Source organism: Oncorhynchus clarkii, chromosome 17, assembly GCF_045791955.1.
Source record: "Oncorhynchus clarkii lewisi isolate Uvic-CL-2024 chromosome 17, UVic_Ocla_1.0, whole genome shotgun sequence".
Taxonomy (NCBI): Eukaryota; Metazoa; Chordata; class Actinopteri; order Salmoniformes; family Salmonidae; genus Oncorhynchus; species Oncorhynchus clarkii.
In genome coordinates this window covers 54,576,351-54,601,502 of record NC_092163.1, presented here as the reverse complement: position 1 = coordinate 54,601,502, position 25,152 = coordinate 54,576,351, and the positions used below count along the sequence as shown (strand labels likewise).

Genomic DNA, 25,152 nt, shown 5'->3' with positions numbered 1-25,152 from the left:
CCATTCATCTATTGCCACTTCATTCCATCCAATTCCCCCTCTCTCTCCTTCATTGATCTCTCTATCGCTCTTTTGTCACATCTGTTTTTGTCACCTTATTTTTCTAAACACTGAGAGCTACTTGCCTCCTAACTTTTAGCTCAACTCAAATCTAACATCTTAATCTCCATCACCACCTGCATGGATGTACACCCAAAAATGGTCTCTGTGTGAGTCTCTGTGTATGTAGGAGTAGCCAGGGCTTTTTAATTTCCACTAATAACAGGCTGTGATACTGTATCTGTCAGAGAGAATAAGTAGACAGAGAGGGATACAGACAGAGAGCGAGAGCTCACTGGGCACACACTGGTTGAAACCATCCTCGACTAACCTGTGCCCTCGCACACTGACTCTGTACCGGTACCCCCTGTATATAGCCTGGCTACTGTTATTTTACTGCTGCTCTTTGATTGTTATCCATATTTTTTTACTTAACACTTTTTCTTAAATGCATTGTTGGTTAAGGGCTTGTAAGTAAGCATTTCACTGTAAGGTCTACACCTGTTGTATTCAGCGCATGTGACACATTGATTTGATGTTATCACTTCATTTCAATGAAATTACGTTGGATAGTCATTGAGTTGATGTCTTTGCCTTCTGAGAGAGAGAGGATATCTCCCTCCGTTTAGCCACATGCTCACACGCTTTTGTTAACAATCAGTGTCCCCATGGAAACACGGAGTTAAAGAGCTCACCGCAGTCTACATCAAACACCCCGAGAGGCAGCGGGCTGAACACACATACGCATGTGCACACACGCACACACATACACAGAGGTGTCAGTCGATGCGATGGAACAGACATATCCACTCCAAACACATCCAACAGCAGCTAGACAGACCAACAACCCATTCACACACAGGATCAAACCAAGGCTGAAACACAAGCTGTTCAGAGGACTGTAAACACATGCACATATTTCCACACTGTAGCTGATGCAGCCTTGTGTAGTGTCTGAATGAGTGCTGTGTCTTTTTTATTTGTAAAGTGTAATTGTCCACTCAATCTGCTGTGTACAACACTGAAGAGAGGATGTTCAAGCAAGCCTGTCCGTGTGTGTTTAAGGCTACAATATGGAGTATTTCTCAGCATCTGTGTGTTAAATTTTTTCCATAACTCTAAAGTGTGCGTTCTCCCTCTCTGTCTGACCTGCAGCACTGACTCCAGACAGCCTGACCCTGCCGTCGCTGCACCCTGAGGCCAGTCCCAGTCCAGTGAGCCCTGAGCCAGCCACGCCCGGAGCACAGTCCCCCTCCCAGCTCCAGTACCGCAGCAAAGCACCCCACCGACACTTCTCTATGGTGGTGAGACAGGGAGGGAGAGTTGGGGAGAAGGAGAAATAGGAACGTTTAGAAATGATAAAGTTCACATTGACATGCCAATTAGTATAGTCTAGCTCACAACACCAAAGTGGTTCCAATTCGAGAGGAACTGCTATACTGAGAGGGACACTAAAGCAAATGTAGCCTCCTGTACAAATGTAGCCTCCTGTACAAATGTAGGTCAAACCTTACTTGAAGGGGGTATACATAAGACATTCATAACACCTTTACAAAACCAGTTATTACACCTTTATAATATAAGAGCTACTGACTGGGTTCCTCTCCTCCCTCTCAAAACGGAGTGGTTATAACTTCCTCTCAGCCTCAGAGCAGCAGCAGCTGCTACACAGCCCACAGGGAATTACAAGCCATCGTCTGAATGTTCTTTCTTTTCCACATAACCCGCCGGGCCAGACACCTTTAGTTCGAAAATTCAGCCATCTTGCTTTTCAACAAAAATAACTGCAAAGAGCGACAGTCACAAACACGTGTTTGTGCATGCACACACACACACACACCCTGGGGAAATTCACATACACACAAACACCTTATTTCAGACAGTTCCAGAAGTGTGGTGCAGAGGGGGAAGTGTGAGATAGATAGTCACTCACAGGAGAAACTGTGTCATAGGGTGGAAGAACAGATTAACAGAAGAGGATTGATTCGTCTTGTCCTACATTAAGACAGGTCTGCATTCAGAACCACAGACAGAATAGAAACACAAACAGAAGATTACTTTCTCAAACTAATGATCGTCTAATCATCCCTAGTTTTAAGTAGACACAATCACTCCTTACCTCTACACTATAAAAACCGACCACAATATTAACCTAAAACTAACCCTACAAATAGCACTGTTGGCCATTTGGAAAGTCAGTCAATCATTTAGCATTACACAATAATACTGTTAGCAATACTCTTTGGATACTATGAGATTAGAAAGGTTCAGAGTTCAGAAGCACAGTTGAAAAATATATGGCACATGGAAATTGAGAAAGGATGGGCTACGGAGATAGGCGGGGTGGGCTACGGAGATAGGCGGGGTGGGCTACGGAGATAGGCGGGGTGGGCTACGGAGATGGGCGGGGTGGGCTACAGAGATGGGCGGGGTGGTCTACGGAGATAGGCGGGGTGGGCTACGGAGATAGGCGGGGTGGGTTACGGAGATAGGCGGGGTGGGCTACGGAGATAGGCGGGGTGGGCTACGGAGATAGGCGGGGTTGGATTAACAGCACATGATCTGAAATAGTTAGGACCGAAAATACCATATACCATTTAATGTGAAAATCAAACTATATTTTGTGTCATGTAATACTGTGTATAGAAGTACCATGTATGTGAAAGTTATGAATAATGTGTATGTAAAAAAATGGCATTTATTTTAGTAAAACAAAGTCCTCCAAAGAGGGTGGTGGATGGAGGAATAAATAATAACAATAACAACAACAATAATTAACCTGTTCTGGTCCAATGTGTCATGTGAGAATATTGCCCATTTATGATGTGTGTATTTGCACAAATAATGATTGTGTGAGTGTTGCATATCGATGACTGAATGATTCTCTGCAGGATGTGAGTAAGCGTATGTCTCTGCCCATGGACATCCGCCTGCCTCCAGAGATCCTCAAAAAGCTGCAGATGCAGAGAGAAATGGAGAATGAGAACAACTCTCCTCCCTGCAAACCCCTCAGCCGCATGTCACGACGGGCTTCACTGGTTAGTACCCCTATACCCTAATACAGTTGTTCCCAATCTTTTTCGGTTACTGTACTACCAAGTGAATTTTGCTCTGCCTGGAGTACCCCTGAAGAACCCCCTCATTTGAATTTTACCAGTAGGCCTATGGTCCCATGAGTCTTCAAGTACCCCTTGTGGATAGACCAAGTACCCCAACTGGTCCTAGTACCCCTTGTTGGGAACAACTGCTCTAATACCACAATACCCTAACCCAAACCCCTCAGCTGCATGTCACTACAGGCTTCACTGGTTAGTATCACATACCTCAAACCCCTATATACCCATACCGCAATACACCCATACCCCTATACCCTAAACACCCTAAATCAATCCACTCAGACACGTCGTGACAGTCATCACTGTTCAGTACCCTGTACCCCTTTACACCCATACTGCAGTACCCTAATACACGCATACCCTAATACCCTAAATCAAACCCCTCAGCCGCATGTCCCTGCGGGCTTTACTGGTCAGTAGACTACCCCCTGTACCCAACACCATGATCCCTAAACCATATGGTCATAACCTTACATACAGTGCCATGAAAAAGTATTTTTCCCTATATACATTTCTCAGATTGTACATGTTTTTCTACTGAATGTTAGAGCTTCAACCCAAACCTAATATTAGATTAAAGGAACCTGAGTGAACAAATAACACAACAATGACATACTTATTTCATTTAATTGATAAACAAAGTTATGCAACACCCGTCTTGGTCCTGAGGCAGCAAAGCATCCCCAAACTATCATATGACCAACATGCTTGACTGTTGGTATGAGGTTCTTACTGTGGAATGCAGGGTTTGGTTTTCACCAGGCATAATGGGACCCATGGCATCCAAAAAGTTATACGTTTGAATAATCTGTCCATAAAACAGAGTCTTAAAAACATTGTCTTGATCATCCAGATGCTTCCAGGTGCTTTTTAGCAAACTTGAGTCAACTTTTTGGACGACATGGGTCCCATTATGCCTGGCGAGAACCAAACACTGAATTCTACAGTAAAACCCTCATACCAGCATTCAAGCGTAGTGGTGGTAGTGTGATGGTTTGGGGATGCTTTGCTGCCTCAGGACCTGGACGACTTTCCTTAATAGAAGGAACCATGAATTCTGCTCTGTATCAGAGTATTCTACAGGAGAATATCAGGCCATCTGTCAAAGTCCAGACCTAATCCCAATTGAGATAGAGATGTTGTGGCAGGACTTGAAATGAGCAGCTTATGCTTGAAAACTCACAAATGTTGCTGATCTACAGCAGTTCTGCAAGCAAGAGTGGGCAAAGATTGGGCACAAACAGCTATTGAGCGTAAGGGGGCAATTATTTTCTCACAAAGGGGGAATTGGGTGTTGCATAACTTTATGCTACCTTGTGTATTTTTCCATACAGTCTGACATTGGCTTTGGAAAGCTGGAGACGTACGTGAAACTGGGAAAACTGGGAGAGGTAAGAATGTCGCTATGGTTACGCGCTTTCAGCTGCAGTTTAAGGCACACGTCCAGCTGTTTTAATAGGTGCAGGACACAGAGAAATTAGAATGGTTGAAACTAAAGGTGTGTGGGTATTCCCAGTGTAGTTATTCAGTGTGTGGATTTTCACCTTCTATTTAACCCCTGAGATGAGAGGAATTTGTGTATTTCATAAGAGAAAGTAAAATAAAGTTCTTTATAAATCTTTAGAACTATGAAATTATGTTTATAGAAAAGCAGAAAGACTCCATCCCAAACCTATTTCTAAGTTGCTAGGTCAAGCCATGTGGTAATTAGCATTGGGGGGGAATTGTCACATGGAACTTGGTTGGTTGTCCCTATCAACTCCATTATAACCATATATTAATTGGGGACATTGCCACTGCCAGTATACAATAAATCCCAAGCTCTTTTGTGCTGTTGCTATAAAGACCTCCCTTACCAGTAAACACAAACCCTTTTGGCCGACATATCAAAATGTGTTGGGAATATGTAGTGCGGAGAGCGTTTACACAGAGGAAAGACGTCGCCGACACCAGAAAATAATGTTGATGCCTGGCCGACGTATAAACGATGTAGAATTTAGAATGTAGATATTCTAAATACATCTGAGACGTCTTGCCAATTTGCAAACGATGTCTAAACGGCATCTTCCCGATGCATCATGCATACATCCGTTGGCCAGAGGAATCTGCGCCATCACAAACCTACTCAAAATGTCATATGTTGTTCTCAAGTCAAAAAATCCAGAATTTTGTTTGAAATATTGTTTGATCAAAGAAAGGCTTGGCTAGTTCTAAGACTATGTATGCTATAGTGCTTCTTTTCCTGTTCCAAAAGGAATAGGCTACTAACAAACACTGTGACAACCAACTACAAACTGGTTGTCACAAGTGTACAGAGTGTGTTTGATTGCTTATAACGCCATGTTGGAATAAGATGAGGATAAAAATGGTCCCCATTTCCACCCAAGGTGGAATATAATGTTAATAATGCTATAATGTTGAAAAGAGTCTTGTAAGATATACTGGTGCTGAGAACTACACGAGAGTAAAACGTGTGACAACCAACCCCGGTCTCCCCTACTGCATACCTAGTTCTACATAGCAATATTAGATTGATTTATAGAACTGGTGTGTGTAGTCTCACACACAGAGGCTACTTATCTGTTGTCTCAGACTGTACTCATGAACCCTGAGTGACTGTTAGTGCAGAGGAGCAGTCAGACTAAATAGGCTACATCTGTCCTAGTCATGCTCAGTCATTAGGGTCAACAACTGGGATACATCTGTCCTAGTCATGCTCAGTCATTAGGGTCAACAACTGGGAAACATCTGTCCTAGTCATGCTCAGTCATTAGGGTCAACAACTAGGCTACATCTGTCCTAGTCATGCTCAGTCATTAGGGTCAACAACTGGGCTACATCTCATAACAGAAAGTTGTCCCCTTCCACCTGACCTCAGTCACTCCGTTTCACAATAGCTGGATAGGTGTAAGCAATCCCTGTATTTAGTTTCCTTCATATTGCTTCATATTGAAACCTATGCAGTCCTGCCAGATCTGTGGAGGAGTGAACATGGAAGACAGCAGGGTGGGAGCAGTGTTCTGGAATGGCATGCAGTCTAGGTCGAGGGGGCGGGGGTTAGTTTACTGTAAACACATGTCCTAACAGAACTAGTGTCTGGTCAACTATGACTGCTCATCTACATAACAAGGTGGTCATGTTTAAAATACCTTACATCCTGCCATGAGACAAGCCAATGTTTCAAAAAAAGGGTTAGTGTTAGGGATAAGGTTATGGGGTAGGGTTAGTGTTAGGGGTAGGGTTCGCGTTAGGGATAAGGTTATGGGGTAGGGTTCGCGTTAGGGATAAGGTTATGGGGTAGGGTTCGCGTTAGGGATAAGGTTATGGGGTAGGGTTAGTATTAGGGATAAGGTTATGGGGTAGGGTTATTATTAGGGATAAGGTTATGGGGTATGGTTAGTATTAGGGATAAGGTTATGGGGTAGGGTTAGTGTTAGGGCTAAGGTTATGGGGTAGGTTTCGTGTTAGGGATAAGGTTATGGAGTAGGGTTCGTGTTAGGGATAAGGTTATGGGGTAGGGTTCGTGTTAGGGATAAGGTTATGGGGTAGGGTTAGTGTTAGGGGTAGGTTTCGTGTTAGGGATAAGGTTATGGGGTAGGGTTCATGTTAGCGATAAGGTTATGGGGTAGGGTTAAGGTTATGGGGTAGGGTAGGGTTAATGTTATGGGGTAGGGTTAATGTTATGGGGTAGGGTTAGTGTTAGGGTTAAGGTTATGGGGTAGGGTAGGGTTAATGTTATGGGGTAGGGTAGGGTTAATGTTATGGGGTAGGGTTAGTGTTAGGGATAAGGTTATGGGGTAGGGTTAAGGTTATGGGGTAGGGTAGGGTTAGGGTTAATGCTATGGGGTAGGGTTAGTGTTAGGGACAAGGTTATGGGTTAGGCCCAGTAGTCAGGGTTAGACATTTGGCATGGCCATAAAGTGATGACCATTGTATATGTAAAACACTGATGTGATTAACTAATTATTCCCGTTTCCTATTTCCTGCTTCAATTACTTCCTGTTCCTGTGTAGGGGACATATGCCACGGTGTTTAAGGGGCGGAGCAAACTGACGGAAAACCTGGTGGCGCTGAAAGAGATTAGGTTAGAGCACGAGGAGGGAGCGCCCTGTACAGCTATCAGGGAAGGTAAAAACACACAGCACCCTATACAACCATAGTCTCGGAAATGCCCAGGCCTAGAGCTACAGTGCTAGGTCTGGGAATGATGCTGGATTAGGAGGACGCTCTTCACACAGACAACTCTCCCAACAAATCACGAGTGGGTGCTTAAAAATAATCCCCTCAGAAACATGACAGAGGTGGACACACAATATGGACGAAGATAGCTAGGTTAGTTTTATCCACAGCCAGTCAGTGGTTGTAAGCTTGTAACACTAACGTCATAGCGCATGCAAACGACTCGCTTGCAGAATACACTCATGGAAAATATCCTCGGCAAGCTCCATCTAGCTAGCTGCTGGAAACGTTTACGGCAGGGCTCTGGGCTGATTTTCTGGCGTCCAACTCCACCCTTTCCTCTCTTCCAAACTGACGGCGGTCTAAGTACAGACGTGTATGCTGGAACATTGGTACATTGTGGGAGGCATCACGTCCATCTAGAGAGACTAATACAACCATCAAACCTCTCCTAACCTCTTCTCACCCCTCCTCACAAAACACATACTGTACCAACAGGGTTTTTGCCTCAGATTTACTACAGTAGCTTTTCAGAAGAACTCAGGAGTAGAACACTACCACCCAGTGGCGCTAAAATGTCATTAGGGTGTCCTCACTCCTCCATGCAGCATCCAACCATTTTCTCTGTGCGTCTCTGCAGTGTCTCTACTGAAGAACCTAAAACATGCCAACATTGTCACGCTGCATGACATCATACACACAGAACGCTCCCTCACTCTAGTCTTTGAGTACCTGGTGAGTAGTACACACCTTTCAAATACTTCATGATCAGTATAATAACCTGTGTTATATCTGCTTGTTTTACTTACAAGTTAAAGTTCTGAAAATGTGTGCCTGTGTGTCTCTCAGGACAGTGATCTGAAACAGTACCTGGACAACTGTGGAAACCTCATGTGCATGAACAATGTCAAGGTTAGTCCAGCCTACTGAACACCGTTAATCATCATCAGACAGAGACGTTATGGCTTCCCTCTCTCCTTCTCTCTCTCTGCCCCCTCTCCTTCTCGCTCTCCCTCTCTGCCGCCTCTCCCTCTCTGCCCCCTCTCCCTCTCTGCCCCCTCTCCTTCTCCGCCCCCTCTCCTTCTCCGCCCCCTCTCCTTCTCCGCCCCCTCTCCTTCTCCGCCCCCTCTCCTTCTCGCTCTCCCCCTCCCTCTCCTTCTCCTTCTCCGCCCCCTCTCCTTCTCCGCCCCCTCTCCTTCTCCGCCCCCTCTCCTTCTCCGCCCCCTCTCCTTCTCCGCCCCCTCTCCTTCTCCGCCCCCTCTCCTTCTCCCTCTCCGTCTCCTTCTCCGCCCCCTCTCCTTCTCCGCCCCCTCTCCTTCTCCGCCCCCTCTCCTTCTCGCTCTCCCCCTCCCTCTCCTTCTCCTTCTCCGCCCCCTCTCCTTCTCTGCCCCCTCTCCTTCTCCGCCCCCTCTCCGCCCCCTCTCCTTCTCCCTCTCCCTCTCCTTCTCCCTCTCCTTCTCCTTCTCCGCCCCCTCTCCTTCTCCGCCCCCTCTCCTTCTCCCTCTCCTTCTCCCTCTCCGCCCCCTCTCCTTCTCCCTCTCCTTCTCCCTCTCCTTCTCCTTCTCCGCCCCCTCTCCTTCTCCGCCCCCTCTCCTTCTCCGCCCCCTCTCCTTCTCCCTCTCCTTCTCCTTCTCCCTCTCCTCTCCTCCCCTCTCTGTAGATCTTTATGTTCCAGTTGTTACGTGGTCTGTCCTACTGCCATAAGAGGAAGATCCTTCACAGAGACCTCAAACCTCAGAACCTGCTCATCAACGACAAGGGAGAGCTCAAACTAGCAGACTTCGGTATGACACACACACACACAGAGAGATAGTCTCACCATACAGATACACTGACATTGGTAACCTAGTAACAGATCTCCCTCTATATTATCTAGGGCTGGGACGATACCATCACGTTACTCTTTAGTATCGTGTCAAGGAAAGAAAACACGATTTAACTTCTTTAGGAAAACTGCCCTAATGTTAGAAACAAACAGCAGTAGGTTGTCATCCAGAGTAATTTATTTATTTTCCAAGCTATAGCACACATTAATTTACCTACAGATTGTTTTTAAAAGGACCAAAGAGTTTGGTCTGCTTCCTGTTTTTATTCTTGGCATACAAACAAAAATTGCGAAATTGGTATTGTCCCAGCCCTAATATTATCCCTAATCTTTTCAACACGTATCCTGCATGTAGATAGAAGACCAGATCAATAGATAAAATGCTCCCTCTGAGATCCAGCTCATGACTGTTTGTTTGATTGGTCAGGTCTGGCCCGGGCCAAGTCTGTGCCAACTAAGACCTACTCCAACGAGGTGGTGACTCTATGGTACCGCCCCCCTGAAGTACTGCTGGGTACCACAGAGTACTCTACACCCATCGACATGTGGTGAGTACATTCCACACATATACACACGCATATGCGAGCGTGCGCGCACACACACACCTCCAATCTGACTCAGAGGCATTTCAACAAACCTACTCAGTGTCACATTGTTTAAAACCCCTTAAGGATCGGCCTCTCTCTTTTTATTTTGACTAAAATGACATACCCAAATCTAATTGCCTGTAGCTCAGGCCCTGAAGCAAGGATATACATTTTCTTGGTACCATTTAAAAGGAAACACTTTGCAGTTTGTGGAAATGTGAAAGGAATGTAGGAGAATATAACACAATAGATCTGGTAAAAGATAATACAAAGGGAAAAAAAACTTTTTTTCTACCATCATCTTTGAAATGCAAGAGAAAGGCCATCATGTATTATTCCAGCCCAGGTGCAATTTAGATTTTGGCCACTATATGGCAGCAGTGTGTGTGCAAAGTTTTAGACCGATCCAATGAACCATTGCATCCATGTTCAAAATGTTGTATCAAGACTGCCCAAATGTGCCTAATTTGTTTATTAATAACTTCATGTTCAAAACTGTACAGTCTCATCAAGCAATAGCATGGTATTATTTCACTGTAATAGCTACTGTAAATTGGACAGTGCAGTTAGATTAACAAGAATTTAAGTTTACTGCCAATATCAGATATGTCTACGTCCTGGGAAATGTTCTTATTACTTACAACCTCATGCTAATTGCATTAGCCTACGTAAGCTCAATCATCCAGCAGGGGACCCACCGATCCTGAAGAGGTTTTAACCTTCATTAACACTACCAGAGTGAAAACCTAAATGAGGGAGAACATGTTTTGATTAGATATGTTTACCACACTATGAATCATCACAGCAACATAGCTAAGCTGTTCCTTTACTTAACTCGCATGTAAGCCACCACTCTTGATGTGAGCAATCACCATGGTGATCATTTCTGCATCACATTCATTAACCTTGAATCTCCAAAGGCTATTATCCAGCAACACAACAATACAGAACCTTTCATAAACTCATTTGCAAAACATTCCTTTCATCAGTGGATGGGTCTCCATCGGCGCAGACGCCCTCAGTGATAAACAAAGGGAAGCAGTGTACTCTGACACCCTGCCTCTTACACAGGCCTGCTCGTGATCCCTACACAGTCTTTGATGTGTGTCTGTGTCTCTGTTCTACCGACGAACCTCTTGCTGTGTGTGTGTGTGTGTGCGTGTGTGTGTCTGTGTGCAGGGGTGGGGCAGATTAGTGTGTGTGGACATTTTTAACTATACTTATGTGGACCAGAAGTCCCCATAAGAATAGTAAACAAACCCCCAAAAAAGGAAAAAGGCTATTTCTAAGGGGTTTAGTTTTAGAATTAGTGTTAGGGGTTAAAGGTTATATTTAGGAGTTCGGTTGGGGAAAATAGGATTTTGAACAGGAGTTAATTGTGTGTCCCCACAAGTTTAGCAAAACAAGACTGTGTGTGGGCATGCTGGCTCCCATGTGATGTAATGTTATGATTCCATCAGTGTGTGTGTGTCTCTCCAGGGGTTTATTATTTCCATGGAGACACTACCAGAGGGGACAGTTTACACGGTCCCAGAACCCACGGGACTGAGTGTCCTCAATTTATCAAGCAAGATATTGAGCCCTGCACATGTCTCCTTGCTTTATGAAGGGTTATCTTTTGTGCCTACAACTCAGTGCAACGATTTCGATGTTAAGGTAGACATGTTCAAGTTAAGAAACATCCGTTTTAAGGGAATACTTTAGCTACCCTAATCATGATGTTTCTACTGAACAAGTAGGTTGCTCACCTGCAGGTACTCCGACTCTTTTAGAAGTAAGAGTTATTTTGTACCTCCATCCAATCACAATCACTCTATTGAGACATTTTGCAGACTCGTTGAAAAAGATGTTGTTCATCTCCTTAAGAACAAAACAGGAGTACATATCTTTCCAGAATTTATCTAAGGATTAAAAACAAGCTTTGCTTGATTTACAATCCGTTATGTCAGTCCTTACCCCCCTGCTGATAAGGGTGGGTCGGTTGTACTCATGGATAGGACTGTTTATGTATAGGAGTGTCAGATAATTTCTTGACAACACCTTTTTACAAGAAACTCAGAAATTACCCTACTTCCCAATTTCAGAACACGATCTTTACCGTCTTAGATGGGTATTTAAGTTCTGGTCAGATAACCCAAAAATAACTTTTTGGCTTTTCAACACTTAAAATTGCTACTTTTTATACTTTGCCGAAATTACACAAAAATGTTACAAAACCTCCAGGGCGCCCTATTGTAGCGGGCATTGATGCAGAAACGGCACCTTTATCATTTTTTGTTGACTTTTTGATTAGACCACTCGCAGAACAGCTCCCCTCCTTGGTAAAGGACACCAGCAGTATGATCTATATCATTGAATCTCTTGATCCTCTTCCTGAGAATACTTTGTTAGTTACTTTTGATGTTGAGTTATTATACATTAATATTCCACACGAGGGCGGTATTGAAGCTATGGAACATTTTCTTCTGCAATGTGATACCTTCCAGTGCATGCTTTATAACATTGGCTGAAATAGTACACACACACACACACCTATTTCATGTTTCATTATTTCTTTATTCAGACGAAGGGTACTGCTATGGGATCCCCCATGGCTCCTAACCATGCTAATTTGTATGTGGGTTACATCAATTTTCAATCCTCTCAAAAATACTTTCTTGCCGAACATCATTATTTGGCAACGGCATATTGATGGAGGGGTGATGCCAAAGAGCTCCAGGCATTCCATGCTTTTCTTAAATCTTGTTCTTATCATCTGAGATTTACTATGCAATCTGACACGCGTCAAATCAGTTTCCTTGATCTTCTGTGAGGATAATGTTCTATACACTGATCTTTACAGGAAACCTACTGATCGTAACAGTTTGTTGAGGGCTGATAGTTGTCACCTGATTCCCTTGAAAAACAGTTTGCTCTACAGCCAATTCTGTCGAATCAAAAGAATTGGCAAAAAACGAATCACATTTTGACAAAAAGAGACGCAAAGAAAATTAAAGTAGAGGGGGTACAAAAATGGTCAGATTAATACTGCCATTGAGAAAATTCAAAACAAACCGAGACATGATCTTTTTCAAGGACAGTCTCGCAAAAAGAAGCATTCTTGCGTTCTAACTACCCGCTGAACAAATTAAGGAAATCGTTCACAAATATTGGCACATTCTGAAATCCGATGACAGTATCGGTAATGCGTTTTAGACCCTCCTTTGATCATATTCTTGCGGGGCAGAAATCTCAGAGATTAACTGGTAAATGTAGATCCTTCAAACACCCCCAAACAGGGATACAGATCCCAATCAAAGGTGTTATCACGTGCTCCACTAAGGCAGTTATCTTGTAACTTGTCCTTGTGGTAAAAATTACGTGGGTAAAACAAAGGGCGAATTAAAAGTACGAATCTCGGAGCATATTAGCACCATTAGGTGCAAAAACTCGACTTACCCAGTTGCAGCCCACTTTTTGGAAGCAAACCACTCGATTTTGTCCCTACATTATATCGGCATCGAACATGTCACCCTCCCTAGGAGAGGGGGTGACCTCGACAATTTGTTAAAACAAGAGGCTGCCTGGGTCTTTCATTTAAAGACCCTTGCTCCCTTTGGACTCAATGTAGACATTGATCTGAAGACTTTCTTGTGATTTGCTATTGTAAATGTTTGTAGTCCCATGTGGCTGAATTGTATCTATGATCGTATGCTATCCATTTATGTTTTTGGAATGTTATTTTTATATCTGAAGATTAACCAATGATATCAGGCCACACCCGGCCATGATTACAGACACCTGTGTGTGTCCTTTGACACTATAAAAAACTAGTGACCCACAGTGTTTGTCATTATACCCTGATGAAGACAACACTTCTGTCGAAACTTTGGTTATTAGGTTATTGCATCTGAGCTCCTAGAGTGTGCGGCTCTCCTTTAATTTTTCAAGACACTACCACCATTACCACCTCCCTTCAGGCATTAGTCTCCAAAGATCAATTTGGCTGTGTTTGTGAGCAGCACATCCATGATGCATCATGGGTAAATGGTGACTGACTGACCTACAAATAATACTGAGTATTTATTTATGACGCAAGGTGATTTGTAGATCAGTCTTGACTCAACTTTAAAGTCGGCTGCAATGTCGAACGTTCCCCTTCACTTTCCATTTAAATCATGTGTCTGTGCTTTGTGTGTGTTAAAAGGGGCGTGGGATGTATTCTATTTGAGATGGCGACGGGTCGTCCCATGTTCCCCGGCTCCACAGTGAAGGAGGAGCTGCACTTAGTCTTCAGACTCATTGGTAATTCTATTATTTCATTTACACCACAGGGAGCCATCTTGCTGGGGTAAGTAGTAAGGATTCAAATACATATAGACAGAATATGAAGAATGACCCTCTCCCGTCTCTCTCAGGTACACCAACCGAGGACAGCTGGCCAGGTATCTCCAATAATGATGAGTTCAGATCCTACATGTTCTCCCAGTACAGACCTCAACCACTCATCAACCACGTGCCCAGGTTACACAACCACAATAAGACCACTTACCAACCAACTTGCTCATGTAACATAAATCACAACTAAACAAGTACTGTGTTTCTTCTCCAGGCTGGATAGTGAGGGGATTGACATGCTTACTGCTCTACTCCTGGTAAGAAGCCACTCCTACACCAACCTGTAACCACTAGTGTTGTATACCAAACCGCTATTCTGGTTTTAAGTGTGTATCTCTGTTTTATTTCAGTATGACACTAGGACCAGAGTCTCGGCTGAAGCATCTCTTAGACACCCCTACTTCCTTAGCCTGGGAGAGAACATCCACAGCCTCGTAGACAGTAAGACACACACACAGATGTATTTGACATCAGTCATGTGCTGAGGATGATGTATTATGTGGCAATTTGTTTTGTGCATTATGTGCAGAAAACAGCATTGACCAATATTTCTCACCCCCCACCTTAGCCTCCTCAGTGTTTTCCCTCAGAGAGATTCAACTGCAGAAAGACCCAGGCCACCGCAGCTCAGTGTTCCAGCCTCCAGGTACATTCTCAACACAGTGCAACACATATTACGTCCATAAACCATCACAACAATACGAAACGACTACTGGAAATAAACCATGTTCAGTCATGTCATGCCCGTGTTCTCTTTACCAAACCCAGGTCGAGGAAAGAACAGAAGACAGAGCATATTCTAAAGAATGACCAGCCAGAGGGGTGCAGACCGGGAGAGTCTATTCTAAGAAAGCCTCAAGGAGGAATTGGATTTGAAGACAAACACACACCAATCCCCCCATACAAACACAAATACAAACATGGAGGTCATATCCAGAGCCCTATACTACGAATGTAGTTTGAGGAGTTAGCGAGGTCTCCTCTGAGTTCAACTTGGTTCAACTTTAGCCAGGTACATTTTTATGTCAACTAACCCTTCAGATCTAACCCGCTCTGGGCCAGTCTAAATAAAATACATTTAAGTGTCTGAACCACGAGTTAAGGACCAATGAAATCAGATTCCCTCTCCCTCAAAGATTGCATCATCCACTTCATTTGAGGAAGACAACTGATTCAATATTTTATTAGGCAAATGTTTGCGTGTAAAAAATCCTAATGTTAAAATACCTATCACATTTTATTAATGACAAATGCATTTGAAACATCACACACAGTAAAAATGTTGTTTGACTTTATAAAAGTATTTTATTGATGGAGTGGGGAGAAAATGTGCTCATGCATTGATAACCACACCAAAGAAATATATCAAAACGTCACTTCTGAAAGTCCATTTCAAATAATATCCTGCTGAATTTTGATTTTGGCACAAATGAAAATGTGGCACTGACTTGCCCATGAATTGATGTTTCAACATTGTCTCAATGAAGAGTTCGGGGTTCGACTACTCACATGCACGCACAGTTACAACCCTGCTAGGGTTAGCGGCAGGCGGACGAGCAATATCCACCGTTGTAGAACGGTTGAAGCCCGAGCTGGAATTGGAAGCTAACTGAAGTTGGCTAGCTTCAGAAAACACTGAGTAGATAGATCTAGTTTGCGTCGTAGTATACCCCTCTGGTCAACCTCAAAGGTCTTTCCTGGTTAAATAAAAGTTAGATGAACAAACATATCTGATCCCCTCACGCTCCCGAGAACAGAGAATGGATACAGACAGGGTTTCTGAGAATGAGCTTGCACTGCACCTCAAAAGGTTTGGAGATTAGGTCCCTCACTCCATACAGATCCTATTAAATTGCTAAAAGGAGCTATGTCATAAACCCTCAAAGTTCCAGAATGGGATGATAATGGCAGCTATTTTGGTCAGGGAGAAATCCAAAACAGTCTAATTGGAATGAATGGCAGTAGAGGCATAATCTTGATTTTACTTATGCAAGAAAATAAAAGTAAGACGTGGTATAGCAGAAATTGTGTAAAACATTGTCATATAATTATACCGTTTATGAGGATTTTTAAAAACCAATTCTCTATAAATAGCCTATAGAATGAATATATATTATATAAACAGACAATAAATGTCTAAATGATTGATTCCTTCAAAAGCTATGAGTGTTATATGATACAAAATCAGTACTTGTTGCATTTGCAACTTGTCAGGGTATGGCTATTGATTGACAGCATTGTTTGTATGGAATGTTGGCATATAGGCAGTTAATTTGACAAAATATTGGAATCATTCCACTTAAAATGGTTGGCTAGTTAGATAAACATACTGTGCAGATAATCTTCAAATTCATTGTTTTACACAATATCTTATCACAGAACTGGCTTATCAACTCCCTTGCCAAAATGGCTGACCATATCTACCGTCATAAGAAGGTTAATGTCCATTCTCTGATGCGCAGTCGGGCATCAACCATAAAATGAATGTTCAAAACAATAGTGACGAAATGTGCAACCCATGAATATTAGCATTCTACTGTCATGTTAGTAATACACTGGATTCCCACTGCTGATTCTGGGGACTGACCAGGAACTCTCTCCCATTCTCCTACTCAGTAACCTCCCCTCAGCCCCATGCAGACATCCAAGCCAACCAATCACTCTGCATGTTTCACTGACCTCTTCTCTTTTCGCCAAATCTACTTCTCCCTTTCCATTCCTTCTGTCCATGCCTACCGTGAATCTGCTTAAAGCTGTCTGCCCAGCACTTTCACATCTGATGAAGTAAAGGAGACAAGGAAAATAAGCCACTTTAGACTAATGAGATGCAGTTAGCTTTACCGCACACGGGAGAAGAAGCCAATACTCTTATAGAGCTACCTTTCCATGTGTCCTTTGCTTTCTCACCCCCAAACTGAAAGAATTGAAGAGGTGAAAGCAATATGGTGGACACTGTCAGTGGTCATGAAGGAAAGAAGGTGAGAGTCAAGCCATGTAAAATCGTTGGGATCCACTGGGAGAGATGGCGATATGTGTGTTACACTTTAAAACTTCCCCTCTCTATTTTAGCAACCCATGAGGCAGAAGTATTATTGTATGTGTTTTGTTGTGGTAAATTAAGATATTTTAAGTACTGTAATGAAAGGAAATATGTATTTTAACAGATGTTTTCATGTTCTTTCTCAGTGAATTTTATGCCAGATGAAACAAGAGAGGACTCTATTAAATGACTGTAGATGTCTAAATGTTTTATAAAAGACAAGTATATTTAGATTTTGTATGAAATGTGATATTCTTGTGTGATTTGTTTACTGCGCTATCATTAAAACCAGAAACTGAATGTATTGTGACCACCAAGAAGCCAAAAGTGATCAAATAAGAAATAACAAATAAATGAATACATTATATCACTGTAGTGCATTGACTAGCTCTCATTCAGTACTAATACAGTATACAATACAGTCTGAGTGTCTTCCATTATGATTGAAAAGAAAGAGAACATTTGAAATGTTCAACAGGCCTTGCCACAATTCCCAATCTGTCTTTAATACCACGTTGGCTATCTAATCATCCTTATTTTGTTACTCATGATCCTTTGTATGATATTGACTAATCTACCTATTGAGACCATGATGACCGACAGGTGGCGCTAGATCCACAACAGAGGCCAAATAGACAGGTCTACAGATATATTTCATAAACAGATCCAGAAAATGTAGTCATCCATACAAATGCATTACACGGAAAATAACGCGTAATCATGACACTTCACATCGCCGTGGAAGATGCCCTAGTCTCCTACACTGCGGCACAGTTAACTGATGGACATCGGTTTCCAGGGGAGGGCACTGCTAGTTCGACAGGTTTATCAGCGTGACGTGACTGGAAGGCAAATAAAAGTTTATCAACTCTCCTTAACAACCATATGCTAGCCATATGCAGGCATCCCAACTTTGCCAGTCCACTTAAACAAACGTCAAGGGTTGTGTTGTCGGCGCGCTTAAAGATTCCTTAAAACCTTCCTCCCAATGAAACCATAACCTGCTCCAGCGTTCATCACGCAACCCACTAGCAACAACGAGATGATGTTAGTAGATGATCGTGTCTGGGCTCTGTTCAAGGGACACTGGCAGCACACACTGACTTACTGGAGCGTGTTCTTCAGTTTCGGGCTGTGTATCGCGTTCCTGGGGCCGACCATCCTGGACCTGAGGTGTCAGACTCAGTCCACTCTGCAGGAGATCACTTGGGTCTTCTTCGCCCAACAGCTCTTCCTCATGCTGGGGAGCGCCCTGGGAGGACTCTTCAAGAAGACGTGAGTGAAAGCTGTCTGGTTTTGACTAGATGGTATACAGTTAATGTCAGAATTTACTTCTCGTAGCAGGTAAGGATAATTTCCATAGGTTCGAGGAATTCGATTAAGGTTGGGCTACCAGGGTTAAGGTTGGGCTACCAGGGTTTCCCAAACTCGGTCCTGGTCCCCCCTCCCTGGGTGCACGTTTGGATTTTTGACACAGCTGATTCAAATAACCAACTCCTCATCCAGCTTTGATTACTTGAATCAGCCTTGTAGTTAGTGCTAGGGAAAAAAACCAAATTATCAGGTAGAACAGGAAACCAGCAGGCTCTGGACCTCATAGGGTAAGAGTTGAATTCCCCTGGTCTTATAATATTGATAAGACAGTGACCACTCTAACAATGGAAATGCGTCCTCAAAGATGGGAGGAGGCGAGATCAGGTGGGACCATTCTAGCCAATGAGGGCAGATATGCTTGTAACAGGCCATAGAGATAGATAGAAGGGTGATCTTTATCTGTGCCATTTTAGCTTCTGTGACAGCATGGGCAGCGCTATAATGGACCCTTTGTGTCCGGAAGTAATTTAGCCATTTATTGTAGAGTTGTTTTTTCTTGAGTTTTCACGTGTCAATTAACTTGTGATATTACTGGAATGCTCATTATACAATGATCAAAAATATAAACACAACATGTAAAGTGTTGTTTTCATTAACAGAAATAAAGGATCCCAAAAAATTTCCATAAAAAGCTTATTTCTCTCATTTTGTGGACAGATTTGTTTACATCCCTGTTAGTAAGCACCTTGCTAAATTGTCTGATACCAGCCACCCAAACAGCTGATGAAACTGTGGCTTTGCACAACTGAAGAATGTCTGCACAAACGGTCAGAAACCGTCTCAGAAGCTCATCTGCATGCTCGCCATCCTCACCAGGGTCTTAACCTGATTGCAGTTCGGCGTCACAATCTACTTTAGTGGGCAAATGCTCACTTTCGATGGCCACTGGCTCGCTGGAGAAGTGTGCTCTTCACGGATGAATCCCGGTTTCAACTGTACCGGCCAGATGGCAGACAGCATGTGTGGCATTGTGTGGACGAGTGGTTTGCTGATGTCAACCTTGTGAACAGAGTGCCCCATGGTGGTGGTGGGGTTATGGTATGGGCAGGAAGGCATAAGCTATGGACAAAGAACACTAGCATTTTACTGATGGCAATTTGAATGCACAGAGATACAGTGATGAGATCCTGAGGCCCATTGTCATTCCATTAATCCGCCATCACCTCATGTTTCAGCATGATAATGCCCTGCCCCATGTCGAAAGGATCTGTACCCAATTCCTGGAAGCTGAAAATGTCCCAGTTCTTTGATGATATAGTTATTTCAATCAAATGAAAGCATACGTTTGTTTTTTTAACCAGGAATAATGAGTAGAAAGCCAAGATCACAGACTGTTTCCGAACTCATTCATTCAGGCTCTCTACAAAAAACTTGTTCCAGGCCACGGTCAGCGCAGCAACCAAGATGACAAACTCCTGAAAGTCCACTTCGCCGTCTTTGTTTTCATCCAGATCACTCATGATCTTCTCTACTACCATAGGGTCCTTACTTGCTGCCAGGAAGTCACTCACCAGACATTGAGCATGTTTAGGATGCTCTGGATCGACATGTATGACAGCGTGTTCCAGTTCCTGCCAATATCTTGCAGCTTCGCACAGTCATTGAAGAGGAATTGGACAACATTCCACAGGCCACAATCAACAGCCTGATCAACTCTATGCGAAGGAGGATGTGTCGCGCTGCATTACTGGTTTTTTGATTCACCCCCCTTCCTTTTATTACGGTATCTGTGACCAACACATGCATATCTGTTACCCTAGTCATGTGAAATCCATAGATTAGGGTCTAATTTATTTAAATTGACTGACTCCCTTATATGAACTGTAACTCAGTAAATCTTTGAATTGAATGAAATTGTTTCATGTTGCATTTTATATTTTTGTTAAGTATTAATAGTCTGATTTAATCCACAAATATGATAGTCCGTTTAAAAGGTTAAGGCAGCGGTTCCCAAACTAGGGGTCGCGACCCCATGTGGCTTTGCCTGATATAAATCCAGAAAAAATACAACAAAATATATATTATAATATCGTCTTTGTATCTCAATCATTGTACTGTGGTTAACCTTAACGTTCAATTCAACCAGAGAGCACCCTTAGATCATGGGTAAAAGCTGCACTTGACCATTACACTTGAATCATTCCCACAGTGAATGGCTAGGCTTGCTACGCCATGAAACCACACACTATCGCAGAACACTTATATTACCGGCCGGCGGCCGCAATTGATATGGTGAAAAAGATGTGTGGGGAGACACAGAAACTCACATCAATATCTTTGTCAGATAACTGTTAAACCAAGCATTTATGCTACTGCTAGCAATCAAGAGGAAACTCTGACTGAACGACTCAAACTCCCCAGGTTACGCCCTCCAAATGGACGTTAGCTGTGAGGGCCGAGATGCCCATGCAATGACTTATGTTCGGTATACGTGTCGATGCCAACAAGGCCTTGAGCCTGACTGAGTGTGAATCTCAGTGATGCTCATGAATTGGAAAGTTGAGTATTTTGCTCTCTCACCACCCCAGAATATAACAAATGATTTCCCTCTGACAACTGGAAATATTGTTCCTATACTAATTACGTTTGTTTGAACCAAATGTATCTGTCTGTCCTTGTGACCTTCACATATCTCCAGTTCAATAGTTCTGCTCCGATATGTTTCCTGAGCTACTGCCACATGACTGGTGTTTAAATACACATACACCTGTATCAGAGCTGAAGAGATAGAGAGGAGAGAGAGAAAATGGTGAGAAGAGCGCGAGAGACGTGGGGGAGGGAGAGACCTAGAAAAAAAGAGATTTACATTCTGTTTTTAATTGCAGTTTGTTGAACAGAACATTACTACTGAGGCCACTACACAGTTAGTGGAAAGTTGGCAAGGCAGCAGTGTAGATAAGGCGTCTCCTGCTGTACACAAGGTGCCTCAGGGGGTCTGATAAACCAGGTAAATAAATGGCTCTTACCTAGGTATTGGGTCAAGGTGACATTCCAGCTACAATACTACCCACGTTAGAAGAGCTGGAAAAACAGCCCCTCATCTACCCCTCCATGGAGTTGCCTCTAGCACCGGGCTAAGGCCAGAGAGGGAGCAAAAGAGGGCTGGGTCCCGTCACTTCCTGGATGGCAGACCAGATGAGACTGGAAGTGGAGAGAGGGTCAGTAAGGGTGCTCAATTCAATGAAACAGAGGGAGCTATAAATTGTAGTTAAATGAAAACACTTCTTTCCCAAAAGCCACTATTACCCAAAAGAGTGCTCTAATATCCTCTCTCCCCCCCCCCCACCCCTTTCCAGGCTCCGCTGCTCCCTCTCAGCTCTCTTCGTCTCCAGTCTTGTCATCTCCGTGGTGTTTGCCATCATCCCACTTTGCCACCATGTGCTGATGCTGGCTGTTGCCATGGCGATATCTGGCACGGCAATGGGGGTGATTGACACCATCGCCAACCTGCAGCTGGTGAAGCTCTACCAGAAAGACTCAGCCATTTTCCTACAGGTCAGGGAGAGGCAGGAGGAAGGGATGGGGGGGAGGAGAAAGTAATGGGGGTCAGGGGTATTTTGATCACAAATTATGCAAAGATGATTCAAAGAACAGGTGGTCATTTTCTCTCCTTCTCCCACCATACCCCCCTCCATTTTCCTTTCTTTCTCTCCCATTCCTCCCTGTCTTCTACCCAGGTCCTGCATTTCTTCATAGGGCTGGGAGCGTTGGTCAGTCCCCTGGTAGCAGACCCATTCCTGTCGGAGGGGAGTTGTGTTCTGGGGGGGAACATGACAGCCAACTCCTCCACTGACCTCCATCACCTCCGCAGCTACCTGGCAGGTAAGGGGACAACCCCTCTGCACAACGTATCCCACCACTACCACCTCCACACAGAGGGCATCATCACCACCAATGTGTCCTACGCATTCTGGATCATGGCTCTTATCAATGTAAGTGTATGAACACTTTGTTAGCAGTTGGATTGTGGTGATGTGGCTGTAGGTTAGTGTTGTAGGTTGATACTGTAGCTGCAGGTTAGCATTTGAATAGCAAAACAAAAGGGAGATTGTTCTGCAAGGCAGGCTTCCTCGATCACTGAAATGGCTCTTTTGCATAGACCGTAACGAGGGAGTCACAGAGAGAGACATGTTTTATTTTTTACAACTGCGTGCGTGTTCTGTCTAGCTGCCTGTACCAGTAGCAGTGTATGTGTTGATGTATCGTGAGAGGCTGTTCCCCTGCTCGAACCACAGCCCACGTCTACTGGACAAGGAGAAAAACTCACAGAAGAACCAACAGGACCACAATATCCAGGGTAAGACCACCCCTTACCCAACTCAGGGTAAGCCTCACAATGCTCCCCTCACACCTCCACAGATCCAGTGTTAAACCCCCCCCCCCCCCCTCAAATATATACAATGGCTGCCAGGGTAGAATCCCATACAGCCCCATCTCCAAATGTCTCACCAACTAAAACATGGCTAGTGCTGGGCTGGAATAAAAGCCTGCACAACCTGTAGCGCTACAGGTGTGGGGTTGAAGACCTAAACGAAACCTTCCTGTGCTGTCCATCCAGGTCACGGGGGTTTGTTTGGCTGCTGTAACTATGCTGATGTGAAGGATCGCCCTGCCTCCTATTTCCTCCTCTACATTCTGGGTGGAGCCGTGCTCTTCATCACTGACGGCATAATAGTGAGACTGAACCTTGCCCCCCCCCCCCCCCAACACACACAACTGTTAGTGCTATCACCATCAGCCTTCTAACCTACAGATTTGTTCTCTTACACAGGGTTCTTACACAGGATTCATTTACACCTACGCAGTGTCTCCTCCCCTCTCTCTGCCTCACAAGACGGCAGGCTGTCTGACCAGTGTGTTCTGGGCATCCGTCACCGCGGGCAGACTGGCGTCTATATATCTGTCATACAGATACACACAACAACGACTCATCTCGGTCAGCCTGGTACGGACACACACTTGTGTTTTTGCATACTGTATGAGTAGTGAAGTGAAACCGCTTTTAAAACAGATGTTATTTGAGATTATGAAATATTTGATGGGTGTTTTTAAAACAGTCCAGTGGATGTCTTTCTTGCACACGCACAGTATACACACGCAATGCATCCACGTGAAGAGCACGAAACGCAATTTGAATTCAAATAGTCATACATATCTGCATCAATGTTATTCTGTCATGCAAAATGCATAGCCAGCATATAGATGCTTAACAAGTGTATAGATTACAGGTGGTAGATATGCTGATGTCCTTTTAGGGAAAAAGGCATGGACATGATATGACCATGTGAAAATAAATAATTTACCTCCACTGTCCTGCGCTCCCTCCCTCTCTCTGTGTTTCAGGCAGGGATGATGGCGGTGCAGTGTCTGCTGTTGATCCTGTACTCCAGCCCTGTGTTCCTCTTCATGGGGACGTGTGTGTTAGGCCTCTTCATCAGCAGTGTGTTCCCCTGCATGGTGGCCCTCACAGAAGACATGGTCAACTATAAAGGTATGTGCGCACACACACACAGTAAGAAAGCTTGTATTTAAATGTTAAAGGGTAAAGTGTCCTCTCCCCATCTTAGGGTGTGCCACTACTGTCCTGGTGACCAGTGCTGGAACAGGAGAGATGGTGCTGCAGCTTCTCACAGGACAGGTAAGGAACTCAGGGGGGTTACTGCTCTGTGAATAGGCTAGCCTGTGTTCTCTAGGTGTAATGCGTCTTTCTCTCTTCAGTTGATCCACAGTAAAGGCAGTTATAGTTTCATGTTGGTTGGTATGATATCATCCTGCATCGGATTCACAGTATTCCTGGGCCTAATCTACATCCAGCATCTACACAGGAGCTCCCAAGCAGGTACACACTCACACATACATCAACAGGTTGTGAGGAAACTATTTTAGTCAACTAAATCTCAAATCGTATTTATTTCCCTCCACAGCCACTAGTAAGGAAATGGCCATGACAGAGAAGCCTTCAAGTGAGTAATGGAGAGGCCGTGAGGATGAATCAATGGAAAGAGAGGACTGTTTAAACAAATGGTGGAGAAACAGAAATGACCCAAATGTTTAAAATGGCTGGAGGAAAGACAGTCCAATGTTAGACTTCAGTCCCTCTGCTCCTTTCATCCAGCTCTCAACACCCAGACAATCAAGTTAACCCCCCCCCCAGATCAAACAAACTGATTGATTCAGCTGGCCTTATATACCAAAATACATCTTCCAATTTATCATTCTAAGCAGTATTTGAGTGGAGACAGTATTGTATGTTTTTGAACTGGGAAATGTTTTATGCACTACCTGTCTGACCATGACTGTAGCATTCATAAACCAGGAGTTGGGAGAGTAGATGTTAACTTGTTCATGTCTTTTTAAATGCTCTCTGACCCATGACACAGTGTAAAGCCATGAACAGGTGGAGACCAAAGCTTCCTCCATTGGCATGCTGTTTATTCAAACTCAACGGCAGCTGGTGTCCTGCTGGATCCTTTCTGCTCCATGTCTTATAGAGCGTTCATGTAGACAGTGACCCGTGTGACTCCAGTGGAGTGGTCACATGAGGACAGATGGTGTTGCTATGTGAGCAAGGTGTGGTGGTTAGTTACCTCGTAAAACAAGTCTTGTGGGGACATA

The 25,152-nt window shown here is 43.9% G+C and overlaps 2 protein-coding genes across 2 annotated transcripts in view; both read left to right on the top strand.

Annotated features, from left to right (window-relative positions):
* The window catches only part of LOC139371133 (cyclin-dependent kinase 18-like), a 49,652-nt gene extending 32,122 nt beyond the window's left edge, over positions 1–17,530 (top strand). The window contains exons 3-16 of the mRNA XM_071111221.1: positions 1,195–1,343; positions 2,931–3,077; positions 4,490–4,546; positions 7,169–7,283; positions 7,975–8,069; positions 8,184–8,246; positions 8,995–9,118; positions 9,587–9,707; positions 13,933–14,030; positions 14,144–14,249; positions 14,338–14,380; positions 14,474–14,564; positions 14,692–14,769; positions 14,892–17,530. Coding sequence (XP_070967322.1) covers positions 1,195–1,343; positions 2,931–3,077; positions 4,490–4,546; positions 7,169–7,283; positions 7,975–8,069; positions 8,184–8,246; positions 8,995–9,118; positions 9,587–9,707; positions 13,933–14,030; positions 14,144–14,249; positions 14,338–14,380; positions 14,474–14,564; positions 14,692–14,769; positions 14,892–14,926 — 1,322 coding nt within the window. The 3' untranslated portion in view covers positions 14,927–17,530. The remainder of the gene's footprint in view (positions 1–1,194; positions 1,344–2,930; positions 3,078–4,489; positions 4,547–7,168; positions 7,284–7,974; positions 8,070–8,183; positions 8,247–8,994; positions 9,119–9,586; positions 9,708–13,932; positions 14,031–14,143; positions 14,250–14,337; positions 14,381–14,473; positions 14,565–14,691; positions 14,770–14,891) is intronic.
* Positions 17,531–18,205: 675 nt separating this feature from the next.
* Positions 18,206–24,508, top strand: LOC139369835 (major facilitator superfamily domain-containing protein 4A-like). Its single transcript, XM_071109113.1, has 10 exons — positions 18,206–18,438; positions 21,834–22,032; positions 22,215–22,469; positions 22,705–22,834; positions 23,096–23,211; positions 23,309–23,482; positions 23,881–24,028; positions 24,105–24,175; positions 24,256–24,376; positions 24,462–24,508. The coding sequence occupies exons 1-10, from the start codon at positions 18,206–18,208 to the stop codon at positions 24,506–24,508; spliced, it is 1,494 nt and encodes a 497-aa protein (XP_070965214.1).
* The last annotated feature ends 644 nt before the right edge of the window (positions 24,509–25,152 follow it).

Excerpts from the sequence above, each read along its gene's own strand:
- LOC139369835 (XM_071109113.1), top strand. The coding sequence starts at position 18,206 with ATGATGTTAGTAGATGATCGTGTCTGGGCTCTGTTCAAGGGACACTGG. Across the intron at positions 22,470-22,704 it reads GGATCATGGCTCTTATCAAT|CTGCCTGTACCAGTAGCAGT; the intron begins GTAAGTGTATGA and ends TGTTCTGTCTAG. Across the intron at positions 24,377-24,461 it reads ACACAGGAGCTCCCAAGCAG|CCACTAGTAAGGAAATGGCC; the intron begins GTACACACTCAC and ends TTCCCTCCACAG.